This window comes from Mirounga angustirostris, unplaced genomic scaffold (assembly GCF_029215605.1).
Source record: "Mirounga angustirostris isolate CCGP_5_RB_7025 unplaced genomic scaffold, mMirAng1.0.hap1 SCAF_6, whole genome shotgun sequence".
NCBI lineage: Eukaryota > Metazoa > Chordata > Mammalia > Carnivora > Phocidae > Mirounga > Mirounga angustirostris.
In genome coordinates, this window is record NW_026991714.1 from 151,640,039 (window position 1) to 151,666,222 (window position 26,184).

The following is a 26,184-nucleotide window of genomic DNA, read 5'->3' on the forward strand; positions in this document are numbered from 1 at the left end:
CATTTAGTACAGTGGAAACCCAGCCTCTGGCACCAACTGCTTAATTCAGAACATTAAACGCCATTCATGTTGAGAGGGGGATGAAACAAGATTCGTTTCATTTTTTTCAGAGGTCTCCAAATAGCCATGAAAAATCCATTTTTTTCTGCCACCAATTAACGTCAGCCACTCTCGTGGCTTTAGGTGGATGCTGTAAGGATGCAGGGAGCTGGGCCTGGAGCCGGTGACGCTGCCAGGCTGTGGATCGCAGGCCGCATGCGAGTGGGGGTGGGGAGCCTGCCATCTGGTCCCTCCCGCAGCCTGAATGCGGCCCGTAGTGTCCTCCCCGTGATGCGGGCAAGGCCGGCCCGACTGGGCTCCCAGGGAACCACTCAGAGAACTGGCTGTCAGAGCCGCTGTCCGGGCCTGGAGTCTAACTCCGAAACTCCCAGACGCTGGGTTTTCCACGCTGCGCTGTTAGGCAAACTGGGGAGTGACAGTGGCGCCCTTCCCCTCCCCTCTGCTCCGAGTCAGTGCCACAGGCCCCGTGGCTAGGTATGTATTCCTGCAGGTGGTCCCGGCCTCTTCGGGAAGGAAGGCCTGAGCATTCCTGTGGCGTGCAACAGAAACCTCCTGCTTAAGAGTAGTACATGGCTGGGGTTTTACACGGTTCCCCTGCTCGTCTGGGCTTGGAGGGCAGCCGGGCAGACTGTTAGCTGGGGCAGATTCTGTTACTCAGCCAGAGAGCCCGTGTGCTCATAACCCTGTGAGCATGGATGTGCTCACAGTGCTGCGGACAGCAAGCCCTTTCTCTGCCCTGGGTGTCCTCGGGGTCCTCAGGGTTAGCCCTTGCCCTCCCACTCCTGTCCCCCACACTTGGTCCTCACTGCTCCCAGAGCTGTCAGAGCAGGCCCCTCTCAAACATGGGCCTCTCCCTCCAGGCTGACCCCTTCGAGTCCCTGAATGCCTTGTGTTCCCTCTGGCACCAGGCCCTACATGGGCAGACCTGCCATAGTCTGTCCTCACCCACCCCCCAAAATGCCTACTGTCGCTCATGTTGACACCTCCTCCAAGGAGCCTTCCTGGACTCCTCAGGCCAGCAGACCCCCAGCCATTGGTTCTTGTTAATCCTGGAGTTAGTTCTCCTTCTGAGTCCTTACTTCAGGCATAATGGAATGATTGGTGTGGTCAGCTCATTTATTCATCAGGTCTTTACCGAGCACCTGCAATGTTCTGGGCACTATTCTAAGTGCTGGGATACGGCAGTGGATCAGTTAAGATACCCTAGCTGGAGGCAGACAGGAATTCCTCCAAACGCCAGCTTGCGACACACAGGACTGTCTTTCTCATATGAGTAGGAGTGTGTCAGGGCACTGTGGCTGCGGTGGTGGCATCAGGGCCATCCAGTCCCGTGGCCTCTCCTTCGTGGCCCCAGGTGGTGGCCGCAGCTCCTGGCCGTGCATCCTCCTTGTCAGGGAAGGAAGAAGGGGAAGGAGATGGTGTCTGCCGCTTGTTTTGTTATTAAACCCTCAGCAGACTTCTTCCTCCTTGGCCAGAGTTGTCCCGTAGCGTCTGCGACCTGTCCTGGAGCTTACGTTCCGTGCAGGTGACTCAGAGCAAACAGACCCCATCCGACGGAACTCCATGTGCCTCCGCGCCCTCACCCCGGCCCCTCCGTGCCCTGCACGCCTCGGCTACTGGCCCGTGGGTGTCATCGGGCCTGCCCACCTCCTTGTTACGAGCCAGGTCTCTGTGTGGATGTCATTTTCTCCAAAAATTCTTTCCTCCTCACCTCTCCCCTGCCGGCCGCCCTCCCCACTGGCAAGGCCTCCTGCTAGTCCTGAGGGGCCGTGGGAGCCCGCCTGGCCCTGGACTCGCTGCCTGCAAATCTTGTCAAGCTGCCAGCCGGCAAGTGTCTTCACTGGGCCTCCTTCCTTTCTTGGCTCTCATCGGGGTCAGGCTCTTGGCCTTCTCTGGGCCGGAGCCCAGCGGTGGGTTGGTCTCTGGAGCACGGGGCTTTCGCTGTGTGAGGGTGTCATGCTCACACAGCTCGGAAGCCCGTCGGCTTCTTTGTGCCACCCTGCTCCTGGCCGGCCCCGCGTGTGTCTGGCATTGTTCCTTCCAGGCAGAAACTCCCACCAGCCTGTGTTGGGACGTGTGGGCTCCCCGACACGTGCGCCGGCTATTGAAGCGCCTTCTTGCTGCCCTCCCGGTGCCTGCGACACCCCACCCGGGCTGCAAGCCTCCCTCCACCCTCTGCCAGCCCCCCGGGGACTTGTGCGGTGACACACTTGTCTCTGCCTGGGGCTTCCCGTCCACACGCTGCCTGCCAGCCAGACGGCCCAGCGTGTCTGTCCCAGGGACACATTACCCATTGCATGCTAGGATGGACGGACTCAGCTCAATTTTACTTTTGCCCGGGGAAGGACTCTGCCATACGTCCTGCGTGTCTGTAGGAAGGGAAGTGTATGTAGGTTTCTGTGGAGTCTCAAATTCCATTTCTGGTGGGGTTAATATAAAACACTGTTAAAATTGCTGCTTCTGTTTTTTTGGCAAAGTAGCAGGCAGTGGGTTCTGGTGATTATCCTTGACGAGTAGCGGTTCTGCTCATGGGTGTAGGCACTTGGCCGTAACAGGGAAAGCGTAGCCCCACCGGGTCTGGGCCAGGCTGGGGGCTGTGGGTTCCAGGCATTCATCTCGGGGAAGGTGGTTCGGCGAATCCTCACGTTCAGGAAGTTGAACATGGAGTTTGAATTCAGTTCTGTTAACCAATAACAGAGTTTCTGGAGCCTACTCCCTTAGACTTCACCCAACCCCATGCCTGGCTGCTTGGGTGTGGCCATGAGGGACAAAGGCCGTTCCCTCAGAACTCAGAGTTCAACACTCCAGTTACTCCAGTTATGGACTGATTGCCATTTTTTGGTTCTTGGCATGACTTGGCTAGCGTTTCCCCTGCTCTGTGAGTGACACAGGTGTCCTGGGGCGTCCTGTGGCCTCCAGCGGCCATGGGCGTCCTTAGGACTGGTCCTCACCATGATGAGGGTGCCCTTCACATGTGAGGTTAGACCAGGCAGACCAGGGACAGCACCACGGTGCTGGGTGCGGGCTGCATTGGGGCTGGTACAGCGGTGGGCAGGCCAAGCTTCAGAGTCCTTTTGGCCCGGTTCAGAGATGCAGGCCCTGGGGTGCATGGGCGTCATTTGGTTCAGAGCCCACCATGGCAGTCTCCCCATGGTGTTCGAGGCCAAGAGCCTCTGAAGTCCAGCCAAGGCCCTCCTGCCTGTGGTCAGAGTCTGGCCGCTGGGGTGAGGCTTCGTAACATGCCAGGCCCTTTCCCCGAGGAGCACGCGGGACCGGGCCCTCCAGAGACCAGCACTCCATGTGGTGGAGGTGGGAGAGGCCCTCCGTCACCTTCACCACCCTGCCCTGACCCTCTCCTGGACCCCCATCTGCATACACGTTCCTTGCAGTAGGGGTTTGAGCTGGCTGTGCCCTGTGCACAGGGAGCTCCTTCCCCGCGGGAGCGCGGGCCCAGCAGCCCGTTCTCGGTCTTCCCTGTGCTGTGCGGTTGGGCCCACAGAGCAGCCCGGGGAGGGTGCTGGAATCAGTGCTATGACTGCTGTTTGGTGAGAAAACAGAGTCCTGGGAAGGAGAGTGAGCCACGAGTGTTCCATCCGCCTGGTGGGGATGTGTGCCAGTCTGAGTTTGTGCAGCAGTGCTGGGTCCACATCCTAGGCCTTGAATCGGGGGCCAGTGACACAGGGGCCAGGCAGCAGGGAATTGATGGGGGCTGCCACATCCTGTTTCCAGGGGCAACAGTGGCAACAGCTGCGTGTCTGCAGGCCCGGGCTGCCCCACAGATGTTTCCTGAGGTTCCACTTTGGCTGTGGTTGGACTGTGGCCAGTCTTGGTTCCTACGGTTTTCTGAGCCTGTTTCTCCAGCCTTCCCAGAAGTTCTGTGAGTTATGGAACAGCCTTTCAGTAAATTGCTTTTGTGCTTAAATTAGCTGGTATCACTTTCTGATGCTTGCCATTAGGAGCCGTGCCTGAGAAAAGGGCTTGTGGCTTTTCGTGCTCCAGACCTGAGGCCTCAGCCAGGGCTCCTGAGCCCAGATCTGTTAGAAGCAGCTTCCAAGCAGGGCCTAGGCAGGAGCCGTGGGTTCATGGTGAACATGTTTGTGAGTTAGGTAAATGTAAGCCGGTTCCTATGCAGGACTGCTTAGAGCTTTTAACACACTGCAGGTGTGCAGGTAAGTTTCTCAGGACGGTTTAGGTGCATCCAGGCTTCTCACTCCCCCTGGAACCTTTCTTTGAGTAGTCTTCTGGAACACACTTTGGGAAATGCTGTGCCAGACTCTTGGCCTGGATGGTAGAAATGCTGGTCATCTAATTCAACATATATTTGATAAACTCCCTATGTGCGTGATGCATCTATCTTGGGTGGAATCCTGACTCATGGTAGCAAACTCCCTGCTCCCCCAGCATCTGCCAGTGGCTCAGGGTCATGGGAAATGTCCACGAATGTGAGGCGTGGGTAGACAGCAGTTGATTCTGGCTCCAAGGAATGAGGAAAGGCCCCAGGGGGCTGGGAGAAGAGGTGGCCATTTGCTTTTGAAGAATGGTAAGGATTTTGGTGCTGTTGGATAAGATTTTGCGGAGGAGAACAGAGTGCTATGACAAAGGTCAAGGGCATATTGTTAAAATGTCAATGTGGCAGGGATAACAGTAATCCCGAATCCTTCTGGGAAGCCAGATCTAGATACATGTTCCGGCTAATCCTCATGCCAACCCTACGATTTAGGTATCCTTGATCCCACAGATAAACGCACTTGTGGCTCAGTTTAGGCGACTTTTGCAAAGTGACAGGACATTGCTGGGAGGTCACTGTCTGCTTCCTACCCATGGGTGGCCAAGTGGAGGGGGTGCCCTCAGGCACTGGGGATCCATGGAAGTTCAAGGAGTACGATGTGTCAGAGTGTCTCTGATGTCCAGTGACCATCACAGTCCCGTGTCCACTCACTGGCAACTGGGGGAGGAATCTGCTTCCGACCCCTGTCAATACCTACAGAAAAGTGGATGTTGAACAGGGAGGCTCTGGAGCCCCAGACTTAGGGTGGAATCTTGGGGTGCTGCTTATATACCATGTGGTTTGGGGAGTGCTGCTTGACCTCGTCAAGGGGTATAAATGCACTTCTCTCCTGGCTGCTGGGAAGACAGCTGAGGGAGTCAGTGTGTGGCATTAGAAGCAGGTGGAAGGGCAGGGAAGGGAACAGGGCCTGGGGGTGGAGGCAGTGGGGTGTGTTGAGGTTTTGCAGTGAAGCAGATGCCGGGCCACATGGGGCAGCTGGACAGACAGGGAAGGGACGTACAGCTGAGGCCCCACGCATCAGGCCCTGAGCGGGCACGGAGCAGGAAGGGGGCAAGAGCGTGGACCTTGAGGGGCTCAGCAGACCTGGCGTGCCGAGGGCCCGGGGTATGTGCTCAGGGCCGTGCATTCTCCATCACTGGAGCGGGAAGGCAGCCACAGCTGGTGGGCTGTGTCCCAACAAAACTTGATTTATAAAAGCAGGTGGGGGCTGGGTCTGGCCAGTGGGCCGCAGTTTGCTGACCCTGCTGTAGCCCCTTCATGTAATTGGCAGTTGATTTGTTGTTCAGGGGGAGGGGAAGGAAGGGAAGGGAAGGGCCCAGGTGTACTGAGGGTCCTGAAGAACTCCTTCCTCATGTGAGAGTTGATGAGACCTCGGGACCTGAGCCGGAGTTGGCAATGGTAAGAACCAGTGGTTGATGGGGTGCAGGTGTCTGAGGGGACAGGCGGGGTGAGGGGAAGGAGAGTCCCTAGGCTAAGTCCTGGGTGGCGTGGGGGTGCACGTGGACCGCACTGCCATCCTGCATAAAGCTGCATGGAGGAGAGCATTCTTGCAGGGTTGCCGCTGTGGACAGTTCATGGGAGGTGCCTGCAGGACAGAGAAGTGGCTATTCCAGTTCATCGCAGGTGGCTGCAGGCGAGCGTGGAGCGCTGGGAAACGTGGGCATGTAAGGTCACATGGTGGGGGCTGGAGCGCCTCCCTCCAGTTCATTCTCCGGAGCAGGACAAGGAGTTGCAGGGAGAGGAGGAGCTCCAAGGGCGTGGGCTGGTCCTGGTACTCGTCCGCACCGTCCCCCTAACCCTCTCTTGGCTCCCCATCCTCTTCCCTGCCTGCACTTGGAGTCATTTTTACCAAGCGTGGGCTTGCCTTTAGGCTTCTCACTGTTCTTGCCGTACCTGTTCGTTCTTTCTAGCCTTTGCTCTGTTGACCAAAATTAATATCAAAATTAACAGGTAGGATACATCATAGGGTGGTTTTTATGTTTGTACATTTCTTTGAACATAAGTTGGATACAGAGTGGACCCTTGAACAACATGGGATTAGGGGCACTGAGCTCCATATGTAACTGTTGACTCCCGAAAAACCTTACTAAGAGCCTATTGTTGACCTTACTGATAACAGCCAGTTAACACCTGTTGTATAGGTCATTTGTATTATGTACCGTGTTCTGATAAAAACTGAAGCTCGAGGACGTGTTCAGAAAATCATAGGGCAGGGAACATAAGGTTCACAGCCCTGTGCCGGAGAACCGCGTGGAAGTGAGCCCACGCAGTCCACACGCACGCTGCTCAAGGGTCAGCTGCGCGCTGTCCGTGGCGCTCGGCGTTACCCCAGCGCGCACGCGCCCCTGCCGGCCTGCGCCCGCAGGTGCCCAAAGGGTTCGGGCGCTGCCCCGGCGCGCACGCGCCCCTGCCGGCCTGCGCCCGCAGGTGCCAGGACGCAAGCGCTGCGTCCACCCCCCGCTTCCAAATTCACTTCGCCGTGCCTCGGTTTTAAATGTCTTTCCTTCAGTGTGTCAAACGGCTTCAGTTTGCGGCGATGCGAAGTCGGTACGCGTGAAGGTTAGCGCGGTCCTCGGGACCCGCAGAAGGAGCGCTTGTGCGCCGTGCCGCGGGAAGGTGGGCCGCACCGCCACTGGGCTGCCGCGGGTAATTATGGCATTTTCTGTCCCCTAAGTGGACTACAGAGATGACCTATTCGATGACTAAATCCCGAGAACGGGGACAAGCTTCGGAAGCCGTTTTGTGTTAAATAACGGGCGCCTGTTGTGCTTTAAAGGGGGCCAGTCTTTCGCGGGACTTTCTTACTTGCCTGAAAACCTGTCTCGTAGGTGCCAGGAGGATGGACAGGGCCTGTGAACTGAGGTGCAGGACGACGGACAGCCCTTTGGGGAAGATCGAGATGTCCGGGTGTGAGCGGGGGCTGCATGAGGTCAGGCTGCGCGGCGGGAAGACCCCGGACGCCGGGTGAGTCGCCCGCGCCCCGGACGGCGGCTGGCAGAGGCGAGGGGCGCCGCCTGCCCGCTGCGGGTCGTGCGCTAACACGCGGCCGCGCCTGGCGGCCCCACACGGCGGCCCCTCGCCGGCCGCCGGCCCCCGTGGCCGGCAGGGCTCCGGGACGTGCGATCGGCGCGTCGGCAGAGCGCGCGGTGGCCGCGCCGTGACTCCCGATTCTTGGGCGAACGTGGCACCTCCCTGGAAATTCTGGCCGCAGGCGCGTGCTGCCTCCCCTGGGGGCTTTCAAATCCGGGCCCCTCCTTTGTTCAAGGTCCGCCGGGCGACCTGCCCCCAAGTCTTGGAGATGCTGACTCCGGAGCTGCCCCCCCGAGAGCGCGCCGCCGGGGAGCCGGGGTGGGAAGAGCCCTCCTGGCACGACGCTCGCGCTCGCCATTTCCAGCAAGGCGCGTGCGCTTGTGTGAAGGATCTCCACTCTCTTCCTCTTCGTCGTAAAAACAAAAAAACTCAGAGCACTCCTTAATGTTTGGCTCTGAAATGTAACATTCCCTCCATTCACTGGTTGCGAGTTGCGGTATTGCAGTTGCACTTCTCATTATTTCTGACAGAAGAGGGGAAAACCGCCACTCCTGCTCGGGGTCTGTCATAACTGGCCAATAAACACAATGCCGTAGAACATTAGATAAAGAAAATACACAGAAACATAAAAATTGATTTTAATGCACCCCTGTCAGACCGCCGTAATGAGCACACGCACAGTAATAAATACCCGGTTTCGCCTCCAGTGTCAGGTTTTTTTCCTATAGGGCTGCATGTTACAATCAATGGTATTTTTTTTGAGGCCAAAAAAATAAGCAAACCTTTGAACCATATGAATACACTCTTCTCTTTCTATGAAAACCATCTGGCCATGGTGTTCAGAAAATCACAGACACCAAATAATTCGTAGGGAATGTCATTTTGTCTCTTACATATTCACTGGCACAATAAATCACAAATTTTGTTGAACTTCTTTGCTTTAAGAAAAAAATTCCTTAAAGTGAATTTGGGGGAAGAAAATAAAACCTAGACATCTAGTTAAATGCCCATTATGGATGATGAGAACAGAATAAAGATGAGGCTTAATTTTGAGGTTCTGCTTTCTGCGTCAGGATCAGGTACAGCTGTGAAGCCTGGCCTCAGTAACCTGCAGCTGGTGTCTCTCGTGAAGATGCCCGCGTAGGTAAGCCGTGGAGGCTGGCTCCCTTGGCTGCCTCCGGCTTTGCTCTGCCTCTCCAGGCTGTGGCCCTCATTCTGGTGCTTTGGGCCAACCTGTGGGGCGCGAGCTGCCATGCTCCCATTCCAGCAGAGGAGAAGGAAAGGAGGCACCCACCTCCCTTTCCAGAAGGAGCCTCTAACTTTCTCCTCTCATGGGGCTACACCCAGCTGAGAGGCATGGGAGGTGGTCACGTGTTGACCGTAATTAGGGACTGTGTGTCTAAGGAAGAGGTGGAAAATGATTTTTAGGGGCAACCAGCAGTCTGTTATACACCTATGGTTAACTTTGGCGAGGGACATTCAAGAGGTACAAAATAACAAAAGTGCTGTATGAATGCTGAGAATTAACAGTTCTTATCACTTAAAAAATTGAGGTGAACATTACATAGTGAACTCAAGGAAACTGATTTGTATTGGCCAACGTTGTTTGTTCTTGAACTTTATATAAATGAAGTTTTATGATCTTCTGTATTGGATTCTCTTGTTCAATGATGTTTTGAGGGTCAGCCATGTTCTGTGTATTAGTAAGTAGGTCCCTCTTTGTGGTGAGGAGTAGTTTATGAATACACCACAGTTCATCAAGTCTCCTGTTGATGGACATTTGAATCCTCCAAATCTTGGCTACTAGGGGTAAAACTGAAATTTTTGTTCAAGCCGCTTTGGACACCTTTTCACTTCTCTGGAGTCCACTCCTAGGTGTGGATTGCCGGATTGCATGACAAATGTATGTTGAACCTCCTGAGAAGCTGCCAAAAGTCTTCCCAGAGTTGAGCCATTTTATGTTTATTTCCAACAGAATTGGAGGAGTTTCAGTTGCTCTGCCCTCTCGCCAGTACTTGGTGATGGTAATTTTTAAAGTTTCAGCCATTCAAGCGGGAGTGAAATGTTCTCACTGTTCTAATCTTAACTTTCCTCGGGACTTCTCACCACCTTCTTGACCACTCCTGCTTTTTCATTGGGCGGGGTCTGCGTGAGTCTTCTGCCTGTGCTCGTTCTGATTTCGAGTCCTTTCTCAGATTGTATTATCCTGTGTATTTCACAGTTGGGTGCTTGTTTTTATTCTAACGTCCTCTTTTAATGAGAAGTTCCTAATTTTGAGAAAGTACAACTTAATGTTTTTTTCTAAGTGTGTTTTTTTTTTTTTTTTTTGGTCTTTAAGATTTGTCTACTGTAACTTCACAAATATTTTCCTATAAATTCTTCTAAAATTTGATAATTTTAGCCTTTATGTTTAGATATGTGACCCATTATCTTGAATCCCCTTATAGTGAGGTATTTTTTTTTTCTATAGTTAGTTTTCTTTTTGGGAGGAGAAAAAAAAATTTTCTCCATCGAATCCCCTTCATACATTTATCAAATCCATTGACTGTACACGTGTGGGTCCCATATGTCTGGATGTTGTGTATAGTTCAGGTGACCTCCTCATCTGTTCTGCACCAGAACCATGCAGACTTGATTGCATAGCTTTATGATAAATCTTGAATTAAGGTAACAAGTCTTCCAACTTGGTTTTTTTTTCCCCTAAAGATTGTTTTGGTTTCAGTGTCTTTTAACTTTACATATTAAAGAATCAAGATGTCCAGTATTGAGATTTTGGTTGGGAATTCATTGAATCTGTGTACCATTTTGGGGAGGGTTGACCACTTTAAAAACTTTCCAATTTATGAATATGGTTTATGTCCATTCAGCTTGTCCTTTTTTTTTTAGTATTCTAGTTTACAGCATAGAGATCTTGTATATCTTTTGTAAATCTGATTTCCAAATATGTTGGTATTCTAAGTTTAGTTTAAAATGTTTTTTTAGTTGCTGGTACATAACTGTTAATTTTTGGTATGTTGATCTTCTGTCCTCTTACTGAATTCTTAGTTGTAGGAATTGTTTTGCAGATTCCTTAGGATTTTTTGCTATAGAAAATTGGGTCTGTGACTAAAGACAACTTCTCTTTGATCTTTTTTTTTTTTCTTTTTCTGTCCTTGTGCTGGCTGGAACCTCCAGTGTGGGGGGTGAAGGTTGTGATAATAGACCGCCTTCCCTAGTTCCAGTTATGGGGGTGGGGGCTTCCATGTCAGGAGTCCACGTGCTGCCACCTCTGGGTGTCACTTCCTCAGTCTGTTGGGTTTTGTCAAATGCTTTTCATACCTGTGTAAACATCATCCTATTTTTTAAAATGTGAAACAAACTAGTCTTGAAATGCTGGACTACACACATCACATAATTCATGATATCTCCTGCCCCCCCATCCCACCCCCATATTACTGCCTTAAATTTAGTATTTTGTTTAGGACTTACGTGTTTACGTTCACGAGGGATGTTAGTCTGTAATTTTTTTTGTGCTGTGTTTGTCAGGCTTTGGCATTCAGGTTATGTCTTGGCATGAAGTGAGTTTGGAAGGGTTCCCTCACTCTGAAAGCATTAGGTGCAGGATTAGTAGGACTTCTTCATCAGGTTGTGGATAAATTCCCCTACCATGCCCTCCAGGTTCCCCCTACGGAAAGACTTCTGATTAGAATTCCTTTTGTCTAGTAGAATTAGGTGCTGCCCTTGCCCACCCTAAGGGGACCTCCCCCAACCCAGCGTGGCTTTCTATAGGTAGAGCCCTGTGTGCCCCCCAAGGCCGAGTTCTCCCCTTTGCTGATGGACAGTGGCCAAGGGGGTTTTGAGCAGAGCATCCTACTGGCTCTGGGATCCTGCTCTCCCCCTCCTTTTTGAGTGCTTGTGAGTACCGGGATCTTTATCTCCTGGAGACATGCTGCTTTGTTCAGTCGCTAAATTGGAAGTTGGCCACTGAGTCTGTCTGCAGTCAGATTTCACTCGTACTTCTGTACGGAGTAGGATTCCTGTTCCCCACATCAGGCTACTTAACCTTTTTAAGTGGCTTCGTACATTATCATTGATTTCTTTTTGTATAGGTAACATTACTTAACTTTCCCTTCCTAAAAATATTTGAATGCAGGATATCCATTTGGGAAGTAGTATAATCTCAACTTTATAACTTCCTGCCTGTGTCAAGTTTCCATCAACAACTGTCCTGTTCAAGAATAATTGGCTTGCTTTTGCAAGAACTTGACTGACGTCTCCCCACGCCATCTTCGTGTGGCTACAAAGCTTTGACCCCATTATTCCCTGCAATGTCTAAAGTCTAAGGAGGTGTAGAATAGACTTATTTTTCTAATGTTATTTGCGGGCTCGTGTAGCTTTCCATAAAGGGGATTCTGGTGTTTTCCTTGAAGAAGGGCCTGTATAGTGCTGGTCGCGCTCATGCAGGTAGGGTGATGGTAGGGTGTTTGGTGGCAGGACCCTGGAGCTGCACGTACCTCATCCTTTACCGAGCAAAGAATCGCCCTCCTGGGTTTCTTCCCAGGTAAATCTTTTTATAAAAAATACAGGAATGCAGTACTGAAAAAAAATTCTATAGTCCAACCAAACTGAGTGATTGTAAAAATGTTTCGTATTTTGAAAACTTAACGCATGCAGGCTGTTTTCTGCTTTCTGGGAATCTGCGGTGTTGTCCCTGGCTTCCTGCCCCCACCAGCTCTGTGTAGAGTCTGGGCAGGAGCATGTAGGTTAGTTAGGCCTGACCCTCCTTCAAGGATGTGGAGGGCTGGCCAGGGCCTCCTCTCACTAGGTTCACAGACAAGGACCTGGCCTCTCTGGGGCGTGGGAATGTGACCGCAGGGTCTCTGTCTAGGAGGGGGCGTCCACCCCACCGGGTGCTCTGTCAGTTTTTGCTCCACTGAAAGCGTGAGGTAAGATGCCTTTGAGGCCTTCCTGAAGGGAGGTCAGACTTGTGAAGTCACCTTGTGTGTCCTCCATTGGAGTGGATAGTGACCAGCTTCTGTGCGGATTTATTGCTCTCCTGTTCATTGTTTAAGTGTTTTAGGTGGCCTGCTTGGGGACCCTGGTCCCCAAGGGGGACTTGGGGATCCCTCTGCCGGGCAGCCCGACACTCGCAGCTCAAGTAGCTCTCAGGGTCTGCATGTCCCAAGAACCTTCCCGGGAAATCCCTCCATTAATTCTCTGGCGGGCTGGGAAATCTTCGTGCAGACACCACTTGCAGCACCTTATAATCTTTCATGGAAGAGGAGAAACTCCTCAGGATAAACACTCGAAGAGGCACTCCCAGTAAAAAGAACCTCCAAAAACACGCCGTAGGATTTTCACCTGCGGCACATTCAGCTGTCTCCCTGCTCTTCTTTGCTGGCTTGAACTCGTGATTTGTGTTGTATGTGCTTAAAAAATGTATTTTACAGAGTGTTCCTTAAGGAGGTCTCCTGAGTCAAATACGTAGGTTTCTGAGGGGGAGGGGGCACCTACCAAGCTCTCTTTGGCTTCATAGAAAGCGTCTCTTTTAAAAGCAAGTCCTTGAATGCCCTGGTGAGCGTGGACTGCCTCATTCTTGCCTCCACATGGCTCTTCAGCTCCAGATCTGAGACCCGAGTCCGTGCTGAGGGCCCTCCCCTCTCGGTTCCTGGCTTGGAGGGGAGGACGGTCCGCAGGGCACAGGGATGGAGTCTCCTGATACGGGTTCTCAGTGCACACTGTGCAGTGTCCAATAGCTAAAAGACCAGCCTGGAAGCCAGGGTGGTTCTTTTCACTGCGATTCCCGGGAAGATTTCTGTCCTTCCTAGGTGGTGGGAGGGCCCGGGGTCCCCGGGCTGCTCGTGGAGCCTGCAGAGTGGTCTGCGTGGCGCTGAGGTTGCAGCTCCCGGATGTCCATGCGGTAAAGGCAGGCCACGGCCGTGCCTTCCAGTAAAGCCAGGGTGTGGGGACGGTGGCAGAGTGACCGACTGTGGCCCTTGCTGCTGGGCCTTCTGAGTTCACAGCGTGGGTTCCTTTGTGGCTTTGTGACCCGCAGGGCATGGTGGGATAAAAAGCCCCTTCTCTGAAGGCCTTGGAGTTTGCTGCCACACCACAGACCATACTACACGACCACAAAGACGTGGTACTCTGTTTTGTTGTGAGCTTGTCTTGTTTCTGATCTAGAAAAGAGAAAGGCAATGCATGGCTTCAGGAGTTTTGTCTTTTTTCCCTCATTCCTGCGAGATCCTGTTTCACAGTTGCACTCTTTCCTGGGTCAGGGCAGAGGGCAGAAGCAGGCAGGCTGTTGGCAAGACATAAGCAAGTGTCCCTGGGATTTAGAATCTTTGTTCTGGACCCATCTAAGACAGAGCAACCTAAGTTTTATTCCTGTCAATTTTATTAAAGGGTTGCAGGGAGACAGAAATGGCTAAAACTTGCATGCCTGTGTCCGTGAGTAAGAAGCAGGCTGGCTCATTTAATTTTAAGCCCTCCAGGATCCTCCTGGAAGGAAGGAAGAAAAGAACAGTTGAATGACAGTTATAAATACGTGGGTTCAAAATATGAACCAAACTGTCAAAGTAAAGGGTTTGCTTGGAAAGCTTGCAGCCTTTAGATTCTAAGCACACATGAGAGGAAAAGCAGTAAGTTGGCCGACTTCAGAGAAAGGTGGCATGTTCAGAAATCCTCCGTTTCTGCTCTGGACAGTAGCTTTCCTTTCGGGGGCCTTAGGCTGCACCTCTGTCTTGAAATGATGGCTTTCCCGGAGAAGCTGCACTCCTGTCCACTTCATGCTGCTGAGGAAAGCCTTTCCCCTTTTCCCTGAGGAGGACCCGTGGCTGGTGGTGCCGTGTGGCCCTAACTGGGCATGGCGCTGGTGCGCTGTCTGACCGAGGGAGTTCGTGCCACTGGGTGAATGTAGGGGCCCGAAAGCTGTAGCCCATGCTGGGGTTTGCTAGAACCGTAACGGGGAGATCATCTCTGCCCCGAGTCCTTGGGCTCTCCCAGACCGATCAGTGGCTCTCATCTGAAGGAGGGGCCCACCCCGGGGCCCTTGGGGTCAGAACAGTGCTCGCGCAGAGTCCCACCCAGGATCTGTGGTCTGGTGGGGGCATTTCTGATGGGCCGAGTCAGCGGTGCCCCTGCTCCACGCCCTTTGCCATGGTCACTGCCATGGGTGGACAGGCCTGGACACAGCGGGCTCCTCCTAGAGTCTGCTCGGCCTGTCTCTCCCTCACCCTGAGTCACTAGGCCAGCCTGTGGGCCTCCTGGCTGACCTCTTGGTCCGCGACCATCCCCGTCTCCTGCTTCTGGTTAGCTGCAGCCTGGAAAAGCCGTTCACAGGCCTGTTCAGACTGGGAGGAAGGGGGTCCAGTAAGGCCCTGTGAGAAAAACAGGGGAGTTTCCGACCACGTTGTAGCCTCTCGAAGGCCACTTGGTGTGCCTTGGGAGTCATCTTCTAGAACACACCGGGATGCCGGAGTGGTGTCGGGTGAGTGGGGACTTGGCACAGGCTGGTGCCTGCTGAGGGGCCGCGGACAAGGCGCTCAGCCCCGGGCGCAGCTGTGGGGAACAGTGCTGCAGGGTCTCAGGAGAGGACTCGGGACTTCCGTTCCCCCACGACCCTGCACCTGCACAGCTGGGGGGGCAGCTTGCCTTTCCCTGGCGGCCCTCCTCCCCCTCCTCTAACAGTCCAGCCGCCCAGACCTTCCTGCTCAGGGTTAGTAATCCAGAACGCAGCCTCCCTTGTGCTGGGTGCCTGAATGAGCGCGTCTTGAGACTGGAACGCTCTGCTTTAACTTGGAAATCCAGGCTCCACAGTTACTGTTGTGGGGATAAAACTACAGTGATCTGTCCAAACAAGTGTGCTCAGGAGGACGTGCGGCTCTTGAAGCTGCTCGCAGGAGGATGTGGCCACCGACGGGCCCAGAGCTGAGGCCACGCAGGAACGTTGCTAGCTCTGACTCGGCCACCTGATCGGTCGCCTTCCTCTTCCTCACCAGCAGCCGCCTCATGACTGCCCCCTGCTTTGTGAACATACAACTATAGGATAGTGAAACACTTTGGCCTCTGTTTCTCCTATTTTGCCTTTCGATTTCGATTTCCTGAATTTTTATTGCTTGTATAGCTTTAATATTTTCTGGTATTTAAGCCACGTGTGGCTAGTGAATAATTCTCAACCTTTATTTTGAACGTGTTCATGCCGTTGAAGCTGTAAACTCTCAAAATATACTTGGTTTGTTAAATTTATTTCCTTTAAATTGTATCAGCAATTAGATCAGCTCCTTGATATTAATGTACAGGATAGTTCTTGCATGCTTATCACTTCAGAATTTAAATCGAGTTAAAGGTTAAATGAGTTTAATTTTTGAATTGAACTGAAGCATTGTCTTGTGTCAGATTCATCCCAGAATTTTTATTTCCAGTTTCAGTATCAAGTGATAGAAGTAGATCTTTTTCTGATAATCCTAAATTAATCGATGTTCTTAAGTTACTCACTTGTTCACTCGTTCCCAAAATGTGGGTGTGCCTGCTGTGACAGGCCCTGTGCCTTGGGGACCTGCCCTGGGGCCATGCAGAGGCCAGTGGGACAGCCCCGCCTGCATGAGCCCAAGCCCAGCACAGGTGACAGGCCTGGGGAGACCGCTGCCGTGCTGTGTCCCTCCACAGGCGTGGGCATGAGCACGTGAGACTGTTGAAATGGTCAGGACAGCGTGACGTGGGCCTGAGCCTGGGGCACTGACGGTACAGCTGAGTGGGACGGCGCAAGCCGGCAGGTCATTTGGCAATAGAGCCGGTCGGACCCGGCATCTGACCGGGTAGGAGGTAGGAGCATGGCAGAACGAGGAGGCTAGAGGATGGAGGTAGTTGTTGTTGAAATTGCTTCGGGGCATCTGGCCCCTCTGTATCAGACACGGGTGGTAGGGGGACAAGTTTTCTTCAGGCCGTGAAATGCACATTCCTTGGCTCCTTGGTCTTCTGAGACCAACGTGCTGCACCTAACTATTCTTCAGCTTTGATTTTTGGAGAGGCCAGCTCAACGTGGCTCACTACACATCTGAAGCAGAAATGGCTTCATCCAAAAATGAATCCAGCAGTGTAGTGTGGCTGTCCCATGTCTCTGATCTGTGGGGGTCTCCCAGCAGGGACAGAACCACAGTGGAGTGGCCCTTCATGCCAACTGTCCCATGTTCTGGATTAGTCCTTGGAGCTTTGTGTTGGAGCTGGGAGGAGGGGGTGAGCAGGAGGGAGAGAAAGTCTTCCCCAGAAATGCAGTTCATCTCCTCAGAGAATTCTACGGCTCTCTTCTGTTGGGGAGATCTCTTCTATTTCCTTCTAGATGGGGCCACACTCTAGTGGCAGCTCCAGCTTTCTCTGCAGGGTCCTTGTGTCCTGCTTTTACCTAATCTGTGATGACTGTTTTAAGCTTCTTACCCATGTTTTGGACCAGGTTTTCTCTAGTGTCACTTAGTGGTTCCTAAGAACCCTCCTCTGTGAAGCCTTTCCATGCCACACCCATCTTTCCTCTTCTCTCAGTCTGATCTCTGTACATGCAAACGCAGGTACTTTTTTAAATAAAAGGGTGTGCTGGTATGAAGTGCACCTGCAGATTCACCTGGAAGAACACTGGTCCTTCTGGATTGGTGTTTACTTTTTGCCGTTCATTGGCAGGATGCACATGCATGTTGGGGGATTGGAGTTCTCTCACGGTGATCATTCCTGATGGAATCCATGTTATTCTTAAAGCTTCTTCTTCTGTGCCTTCTTCTGGAAAGCCGGCCTCCCTGGCCTCCCGGGCCAGCACAGGTGAAACGTGTGGAAAGTGCTTTCTCTGTAGCTCCCTTCACGTGACGCTGGGACTCGAGTATTCAGCACTTCTGAGACTTTGTGCTGGTGCAGCAGGAGTTCTCCTGCTGTAGATGTCTTCAGACAGAATCTGCTGGCACGCAGCTGGGTTGAGCACGCCTTGCAGGGGCCCACTGACGTGGTGGTATCAGGCGCTGCTGTCCCCGCTGACCGTCGGGGCGTGGCCACTAGGTGAGTGCTTTCCGTGGGGAGAACATGCACATTCCAGCCAGTTCTCTGCCGGGTTTTAGACAAGCAAAAAGTGGAATATAAACAAGTCTACAAGTCTGTTATAATAGGAAAATAATAGCTTTGCAGTGGGCTGATTTTTTTTTTTTTTTTTTTTTACATTGTTCATTTCTGAAGTAGAAAACTGTCCTTGGGTACAGTATGCTCACGTGTGGGGGGGGTGTATATGCACCCACCTACGTATAAGTGGATTCTAGAGGTTTGTGTTCTGCTTTAACATTGCTTCCTCTAAAAGTCCGCCTAGAAGTAGGGGGAAGATTGCTTTTCTGAATTATCAGATACCTCAGGTTTCCTCCCGCAAAAAGTTTTTTTCTTTCCAAAAAATCATCTGGAAAAACACCTAGTTTCTGATCTTTTTTATCCAGTTCAGGGCTCTGTTAGGAAGAGTGATTGTATAACTGAGCACTGCTTTTATTAAAAAGAACTGGCCACTTATTTCCTTCAACGTTCCTGGTGTGTTTAAATCTTCTCTAGGTAAACAACTTTTATTGAAAATAATATTTTGAGACTGACACCTTTCTCCCCACGAGTGATGCTGGGAGCCTTCTGTTGTCTGCTGGTCCTGCACGCAGCAGACCCCTGGCGCCGGCGGGGCGTGTGCGGAGCTGGGGGCTGGGCCGGTGGGGGCTGGGCAGGTGGGGCCAGGACAGGAGAGAGGCTCTCCCCCAGCCACCTCCCCCTTTTCTTTGAGTCTCAGGAAGTGATGGTGGGTGGAGATGGGAATCCAGCGTGGACACCGTGCACTGATGGAGGAAGAGCCTGGCATTGTGCAGGGTGATGGCATTACTGGGTCGGACCCGTTAAACCTCACGTCTGCAGGTGGTCTTGTGGGAACATTCTTCAGCTCCTGCTTCCAGTCCTGTCAGAAAAACGGGGAAGCTGGGTGGGGCTTTTCTACTTCTGTTCCCATCCTGACCTCTTGTCCTCCTCCGCATGGCTCGGGGGGCTGGGGGGGGTGGGTTCTGTATGTTGGCTCCCATCAGTTTGCACATAGACATAAACTCCTTTTCAAGGAATTGAATAAATGCTGTTATTTTCATCAAATAGTGGTTAGGGTTTGCCCAGGCAAATGGTTAAGATTCTGACGGACAGGTATTAATGCATTCTGAATGCTTCTCTGTAGGTTACTGTGGGAACTTTCTAGACCCAGAGATGGTCAGAACTCTGAGTCACTCGGGGCAGCATCCAGACCAGCCCTGTTGTTCTTCTGACAAACCAGAGTCCAGGGTTTGGGTGTCGTGCCTGGGCCGCCATGCTGCCTACTGAGGGGTCATGCCTGGGGACTCCTAGCTGGGGCCCTTGCTGCTCTCGGGGGAGGACTTCTTGGGCAGACTGGCGCCCAGCAGCAGATGCCCTCGTTCTTGGGGCATGTTGCGCAAACGAGCCGTAGATCCTGCTTTGGTGCAGCTGGTGTCTGAGAATGCGCTTCCCTCAGTGCTGGTGGTGGTGTCCTGACGAGCCCTTAGAGCTTTCCAAGGCGTTCGGGTATCCCCGTCTCTGAAGGAGAGCCGTTGGCTGGCCGTGGCAGTGCCCAGGCGGACAGCCACAGAGGGCAAACGCAAGGAGCAATGAGGCTGGGGAAGGGCCGGCATGGGCGCAGTCAGGGCATTTGTGTGGGGATGCGGGGGTCCCCTCTGAGAACCCGTGGTGCCAGGAGGGGGCAGGGCAGCAGGCCTGGGGCGGCAGCAGAGATGGTGGCTCTGTCCAGGCGCTGATGGAAGCCTGTGTTCTGCCAAGTATGTTGCCCTCCCCCCACCTTACGTTTGCTAGAATGGTTCTGTTTCAAAAAGGTGGAAACTGTGGCTGGTTGCCTTTTTGTTAGGATTCCTTCGTTAAATTGGCAAAACCCGTTGAAGAAATGAATGTGTGTTTATCATTTAAGTGTGTGGACATCTGCATGTCCTCTGGATGCTGCCTGGCATCGTCTGCCCGTCTCCTTAACTCCTTCCACAGCCTGTCTGCCCTCCATCAGGCCAGCTCCGGGGATCCCTCCTCCTGGGATCCCTCGTTTTCGCCATCAGAGTTTTCAAGAGGTTTCCAGGTTTTTATTGCCTAACGATTGATATGCTGTAGACCTACCACTGTCAACTGTAAAGTGCTTTCTGGAGAGAAAATGGACGACTTTATAGTTGGGTTTTTAGCCCTAATATCTGAAGGCCAAAAGCGTGTTCAGGATATCTGGAGTTCCTGAATTTAAAATAGAAGCAATAACATTTTCTGAAGGTGGGTCCCCTTTTGCATCTATTATTATGCAGCCCTTAAAGTGACTTCAGCACAAGACATGCTTGTAGTTCTCTTTTTACTTTTTGACAGACGAGGTCTAAGGAAATTAGTTTGCTTGCATGAGAAGTTATGTGTTTGCAAACTTGAACCATTTTTGCTGGTTAAGCAGCCTAGAGATAACTTTTTTGTCAAAGTATGACTTTGGTGTTGTGTTAAAAAGACTCACGGCCGCTGCCTGAAGCCCATAGGAGAGGTCCGTTTTGAAGGACGGTTGCTCACTTCAGCCTAAGGCGCTATGGGGATTGTTGGAATTGACAGAACTAAAATATGTATGATCTTCTTTTTAAAATCTGTTTTCAGTTTATTTTCCCAATATGGAACAGCAGAGGTATAAACTAGAGAGAAATTGTCATTTTGTCCAGATGCTAAGCAGGGCTGGGCAGGCAGATGGTTTCAGTGGATGGCTCCCCTCTGAGGACCGCGGAGTCACAGGTCCTAGCTAGGGAAGGGGAAGTCCCCTTTTGTGCCTGCGTAATCAATACTGTTCTGACCCAAGTACACCCTTCTGTGGTAAAATAGAACCTAAAATGTACCATCTGAACCAATTCTTAAGCGTCTAGTTCAGTGATATGAAGCGTATTTGCATTGTTCTGTTAGCTCCAGAAAGGCTTTCCTCTTCCCAGACTGGGACTCCGTGCCTCCATCCACTCTGATCCCTGGCACAGGCCGTTCCGCCTTCTGTCTTTATAACAGCACACCTTTCAGTACCCAGAGGTGCTGGGTCCTCCAAGCCAGGAACCACGTGTCTGGAGACCTTGTCCCCCAGCAGAGGTCTAACGAAGCTGTCTGGGCTGGGATGGTAGGCAGGCCGCAGGGCTCCCTCAGGCTGTGGGGCGGGGGCTCCCCTTCAGGAGCAGGGGGTGCTGCAGACCCAGCGTGGTCACGTTGTGCTGAGAGGGGGGAAGAAATTCGAGGAAGTGTAAAGTTTTCTACAGCTGTGGGCAAGTGTTGATTAAAAACAGGACTCTGACCCACGGAAACTGTACTGATGAGGCAGAGAAACAGAAGAAAGGCTTCGTTTTACGAGGATGTTGGAAGGGTGCTGGATCAGCCATCCAGCATTTGTCCAGTCACTGTCCCCTGTGATGGCCCTGGACTCTCCCAGAGAGAAGGTGAAGGAGGGTTACCAGGAAAGGGCGGAAGGGCCCGTGAGGGAGCCGAGGGGGCCGGTGGCTGGCTGGCTGTGGCCCAGAGGGAAGGGAGGCCCCCGGGCCCTCTGCTGCTGCTTCCTGAGCCCCTTGGTGGTGGTTCCAGGTGGATCTGGTTTGCACTGAATTGTTTGACTTTTGCGTAGTTTCAAGGGCCATTATTGCACCCAGATTTTAAATCTCTGTGAAGTTCTGAGGTGTTCTCATCTGCGACTGATGCTTCTCTTTCCATGTTTAATGGGCCAGCATTGGGTTCAGTGATCAAAACACCAAAATACCAAGCCCCCGAAAACCTCTAGCCGGTATATCTAACCTGCTTTAGAGGAGGGTGCGGGAGCCCTGCCCCTGCCTGCTGCACGCTCAGCCTGTGCTGCCGCTGGAGAGCGTCCCCTGGCTCCGTGAGAGCACCCTCTGTCTGTCCGTCTGTCCTGCGGAACAGCTGTGCTCTGAATCACCAGGGCATGGGCGGCGCAGGTGCTTTCCACCCTGACTTGGAGTCTGGGCACCTTACTGAAGTGGTGGTTCTAGTTCTGTCTGTGGGGCTGGTTCTGTTTTACGGCCCTGACCCAGGATAAGGAGAAACAAGGAGCAACTTCTATTGTGTCAGAAAGTCGCGAGTTGTCTTATCCGTCCTCTCAGCGGGTCAGTCTGTTAGGAGAGAAAGGCCAGGTGCGAACAGTAGGGCCCCAGAGGGGTGAGCATGGCGGGGGTCTGGGGGCAGGCCCTCGCGGAGGAGTGGCTCCCCCTGCAGGAAGTGGGCCTTGGCCATGGGACGCGCCGCACCCTGGGCTGCTGGCTGCCCCACCCAGGCGGGGCCTTGGCCAGGCTTCCCCACTGCCCTCACCAGGAGGAGGGCTTGCGCCCAGGGTCGTCCCCCGCGCCAGGGCAGGTGGTGCCGCAGGGCCCGGGCCGCACCCTCCAGGAGATTGGAGCCTGGCTCGGTTGCCCTGCCTGCTGTGGCGGCCGCGAGGCCGGCGGCCGGTCCGGTGTTGCTGTAGACCCTAGGCGGCGCCTCGGACGTGGCCCATGCCCCCTCGATGTGCTGTCCTCACTGGTGTGGACGGAGTCCTAGCAGACGGAGTCCCGTAGACGGCGGGGAAGTCGGCGTGGGCGCCTGTCTGAGCGCAAGGCCAGGTGTGGGGGACACAGGGCTGGCTCTCAACTCTGCGGAGCGCTGCCAGAGCGCGGGCCCCACAGCCGTGTCCACGAGGCGCTTTTGTGTTCATGGAGAGCTCGGGGTCCTGAGCATACCTCCTGCTGAGTTGGGGGCAGTGTGGCACCCAGCGGCTGGACTGCCTTGTCTGCGACCCCCTGGCGCTCATGGGCCACTGGCCAAGGGCAAGAGGCTCGCTGCCAACGTCCAGGGAAGGACACGGAGTGGATGCGCAAACCAGAAGCCATCGTAGTCGCTCCCAGAAAATTATTCTTTCAGCTTTTCTGCACATATAGAACCTTTTAACATTTTCCCTAGCTTTTTCATTAATGTATGTAAAAATATTAAAAGCCCCTGTATATTACATTAAAAAGTATGTCAGCTGCTCTGCTTTTTTCTATTTATTAAAACTTTTCAAGCAGTAAAAACATTTTACTTGTTAATGAGGGAAAGTGGGAAAATTAATGACATCGAGCTCGGATCCACCAAGATGTCTCCTCCTAGCCATGCGCAGCCAGCACGCTCCCCACCGCACGCAGTTTAATTTCCGAGACAGGGTTCAGTAAGCAAATGCAAAGAGACTTAATGATTTGCATCAGTAGATCATTTCTCAGTTTAATATCCTCTGATATTTTGGGTCAAGGACTCTTTCTTTGGGAGGCTGGTACAATTTCTGGAGCTAAAATTATTAACATTAGCAATAATACATCATATTCAAGTGAATGGAGATAAATGTAGCATTTTCACAAATTCAGATTTGCACATTTCTCTCTTCGCTGTGGTTAAAGGAAGCTGCCCAATGAAGTGGACTGATGGACAGGCCTTCTCCCAGCTGGGTGGTGCTTGTCGAGGTGGGTGCTGGGGTGCCCAGCAGGGAGGGCTTGTCGTCTTGTTCACCTGGTGTGGAGACGCTTGCGGGTCCACGGGAGCACACAGCACATTTCTGTCCAGCCCATTCCACAAAGAAATGAAATTGGAGGTCGTTCAGCAACTGCTCGTTGTGCTTTTCTGTGTCAATCCTGCAGTAGCTAGAATGATAAAGACATGAACCTGTCCTCAAGGAACTTTGTCAGGGGGAGACGGTATCCTAAAGAATCACACATGTGGCACAGAGACCAGATACAAAAGGCAAGAAGGAAAGAATGGGGGAGCTCCGGGACCAGAGCATTAGGGCAGGTTTCATGGGGAGGAGGCAGTGGATCTCCTTGTTTGTCCTTGCCTAGGGCCTCCCCGGTTCCTTTCCCTGCCTCCCCTTAGGCTGAATGGCGGGTGCGGGCTCACCCAGCCTTGCTGTGCATGGGCTGTGTAGGAGGTCTGCTGCCCGCTGGCTAGCTCCTGGGAGAGACCTCTCCTCCCTAATGAAAAGTATGCAGAGGACACCTCTGCTCCCCAGACTTCAGCCACACGTGTGTGCAAATGTGATCCTAGGAGCGGGGGTGGTAACTATCTTATTTGTGGGGTTGTGTGAAGCTGGAGCCGAAGGGCCATGAGAATGGCGGGAAGAGCCAGGTCCTTGATGGCCCTGCCACCTGCTGACCTTCGTCTGGGCACCTGTGACCTGATGTGTGTGCACGTCCCCTGAGTCACTGCCATAAGCAGCCTGCAAGCGGAGAGCTTGTAATGTTTTATCTGTGAAATTTCTGCTTGTTTTAGCAAATAGTATGCAGTTACATTCTTTCCAGGTTTCATCCGTGTTTAAAGTCCATTCTGTATTCTGCCGTTTAGCCCTAACCTTACACCATGAGCATTTTTTTTCTTAAGTATCTTTTTGAAGTCTATCGGTTCCATTCTTTTTCAGGGCTGTGTGGGATGGCTGTGCTGTGATTCTAATGGCTTCTGCTCTGGTGAGCTGTTTGCTATGACTGGGTCACTCTGCCTGTCCTCAAGGAGCGTCCTTGGGAACCGGGTGAACTCTCCCTTAACAAGCGCGTTTCTGGCCTCACCTCTGGCCTTTGCCCTGCAGGCCTACTGCAGCATCGTTTCTGATCCTGCGTGTGATCACCTCACCCCACAGAACAGACGAGGCTATGCTCTTTAGGAAGAGAAGGCACCAGCTCTGACCTCTGGCCCCACAGTCCACCCTGGGGTCCCTTGAACTGGAGCCCAGCCACGCTGGCTGCCCTTCCCCGTACTTATACTGGGTAAGCCGGAGTCCCTGAAGCCGGATCTCCAGGTTTCGACTTTCAGCTCTTCCACTTTACAGCTATAATTAGGCAAATCACTTTAATGGCGCCATGCCTCAGTTTCCCTAGATATCAAATGGGATCTAATGGCATCCACCACATAGGATTGGTAGAGGAGTAAGTGAGCTAATGCATAGGAAACTCTTAGAACAGTGCCCCGCCGGTAGGAAGCACTGGCATGTTGTGGTCCTAACGAACACAGGCCTCTAGCTTACTACAGCTGTTTGCTGAACTAGCCTCTGGGTGCTCACACCACCACCTCCTCCACCTGGAGGGATCTCCTCACTCCTTTCACCTGATACATACTCCATCGCTCTCACTTAGATACCCCCCTTTGAGGAAGGACTTTCTGGGGCCCCCAGGCCAGGCTTGGTTCAGGACCCCTCTGCTGAGCTCCTCCTGTGTCGGATTTACTCTGTGCTAGCCCTACCCACACCTTATCATTACCACCTTCTGTGGATGTGTATTCTAGCCTCTGAGTTCCTGAAGGGCAAGGACCACGTCTGTCCTGCTTCCTAACTCCAGGTCCCCTACTCAGCACATGGGGCACTTTGGGCCTCTTTCTCTAAAGCAGGGTTAGGGGATTAGAATATCCGTGCTCTTCATAAAGAATGATGTCGTTGTAGCCGTTGGAGGTGAAATAAAGCATGAAGTTCAGGGGTTTATTTTAGGCACTCACCAGGATCATCATTATTTACTCACAGGTTTGTCCCTCCCTTGGGTTCCCCTAAAGCAAGTGGAGAACTGTGCCTGGAATCGGGAAGCCTGTGTGGTTAGCTGGACCTTCTCAGTGTGGGCGGCCTCCAGGGAGCCGTCGCAGGGGGCATCTTGCGTGAGCTTCCTCCACAGAAGCCGTAATCAGTTGTTAAAACGTTGGCTTGCAAGTATGCTTTTGTTCTCTTAAATATGGACAGAGTCCACCTTTTTGTGCCAATCCTGCCTTAGATTGTGATGAGCATGTAGGATTTGGTCACTGTGCTGATCTTCTACGGCATCACCGTGTCATTTGAGACCAAGCAGCATCTTCCTGCTGTTGCTGATTTCTGTGCGTGTGGCCCCCCAAACTCATGTGTTGACGTCCTACCATGGTGCTTGAGTGTGGCTGCATTTGGAGACGGGGCCTTTGAGGAGGCCCATGGGTGCGATTGCGCTCGCTGGGGAGGGCCTTCCTCCGCTGTGATTGGGGTCCCTGTAAGAATGGGAGATGGGACACACACACAGAGGGAGGACCCTGTGAGGCCACAGGGAGAAGGCCAGCCACAGAGAGAAACCAGGGAGAAAAACCGGCCCTATGAGACCCTTCAGTCTTCAACCCCTGGCTCTGTAGTTGTAGCTCCTGGTCTGCGGTGGTCCTGGCAGCCCTGGCAGGCTGCTGCAGCACTTACCGATGGCCGTGGACCGCGTGTCACGGCTACGGAGGTGTGATGAAGAGCGGTAGCCCTCCCTGGCCGGCTGCTTTCCTGAGCGCCAGCACCGTTGGCAGAGGCCGAGGGGGTAGGTGGAGCCTCGCACACGGAGTTACGGGGAGACGACTAAGGTGGTATTCTCCGTCGTAGAAAAGCACAGCTTGAGAAGGCATCTTTTTTTAATTTTGTGTTTTTTAGAGCAGCGAATTGAGAGAAGGTGCAGAGACTTCTCCTGTGCCCCCTCCCCCACACATGCACAGCCTCCCCCGTGACCAGCCCTTGAGTGGTAGCTTTGGGGCCATCGATGAACCCGCACCGACATGTCATCCTTACCCAAAGTGCATGGTTTACATCATGGTTGGTTCTTGGTGAAGGAATCCGTTTTTTAAATACAGTTCAGTTATGAATTTGAAAAGCTGGCTCTGGTGAGTAATGTTTGTCCTGAATCGTGTTTACTTTTCCCACATAATAATTCTGTGCCTTTGTGGCCCTGAGGCTGTGAGAACCCCTCTAGTTCCACGGACTGGACTTGGAAGGTCTGTGAATCGGCCCTTTCTTGAAT

The 26,184-nt window shown here is 52.7% G+C and overlaps 1 protein-coding gene across 1 annotated transcript in view; it reads left to right on the forward strand.

Annotated features, from left to right (window-relative positions):
- The window catches only part of MGMT (O-6-methylguanine-DNA methyltransferase), a 296,559-nt gene that overhangs the window by 59,635 nt on the left and 210,740 nt on the right, over positions 1-26,184 (forward strand). Inside the window, exon 2 of the mRNA XM_045879076.3 lies at positions 7,177-7,312. Coding sequence (XP_045735032.1) covers positions 7,188-7,312 — 125 coding nt within the window. The 5' untranslated portion in view covers positions 7,177-7,187. The remainder of the gene's footprint in view (positions 1-7,176; positions 7,313-26,184) is intronic.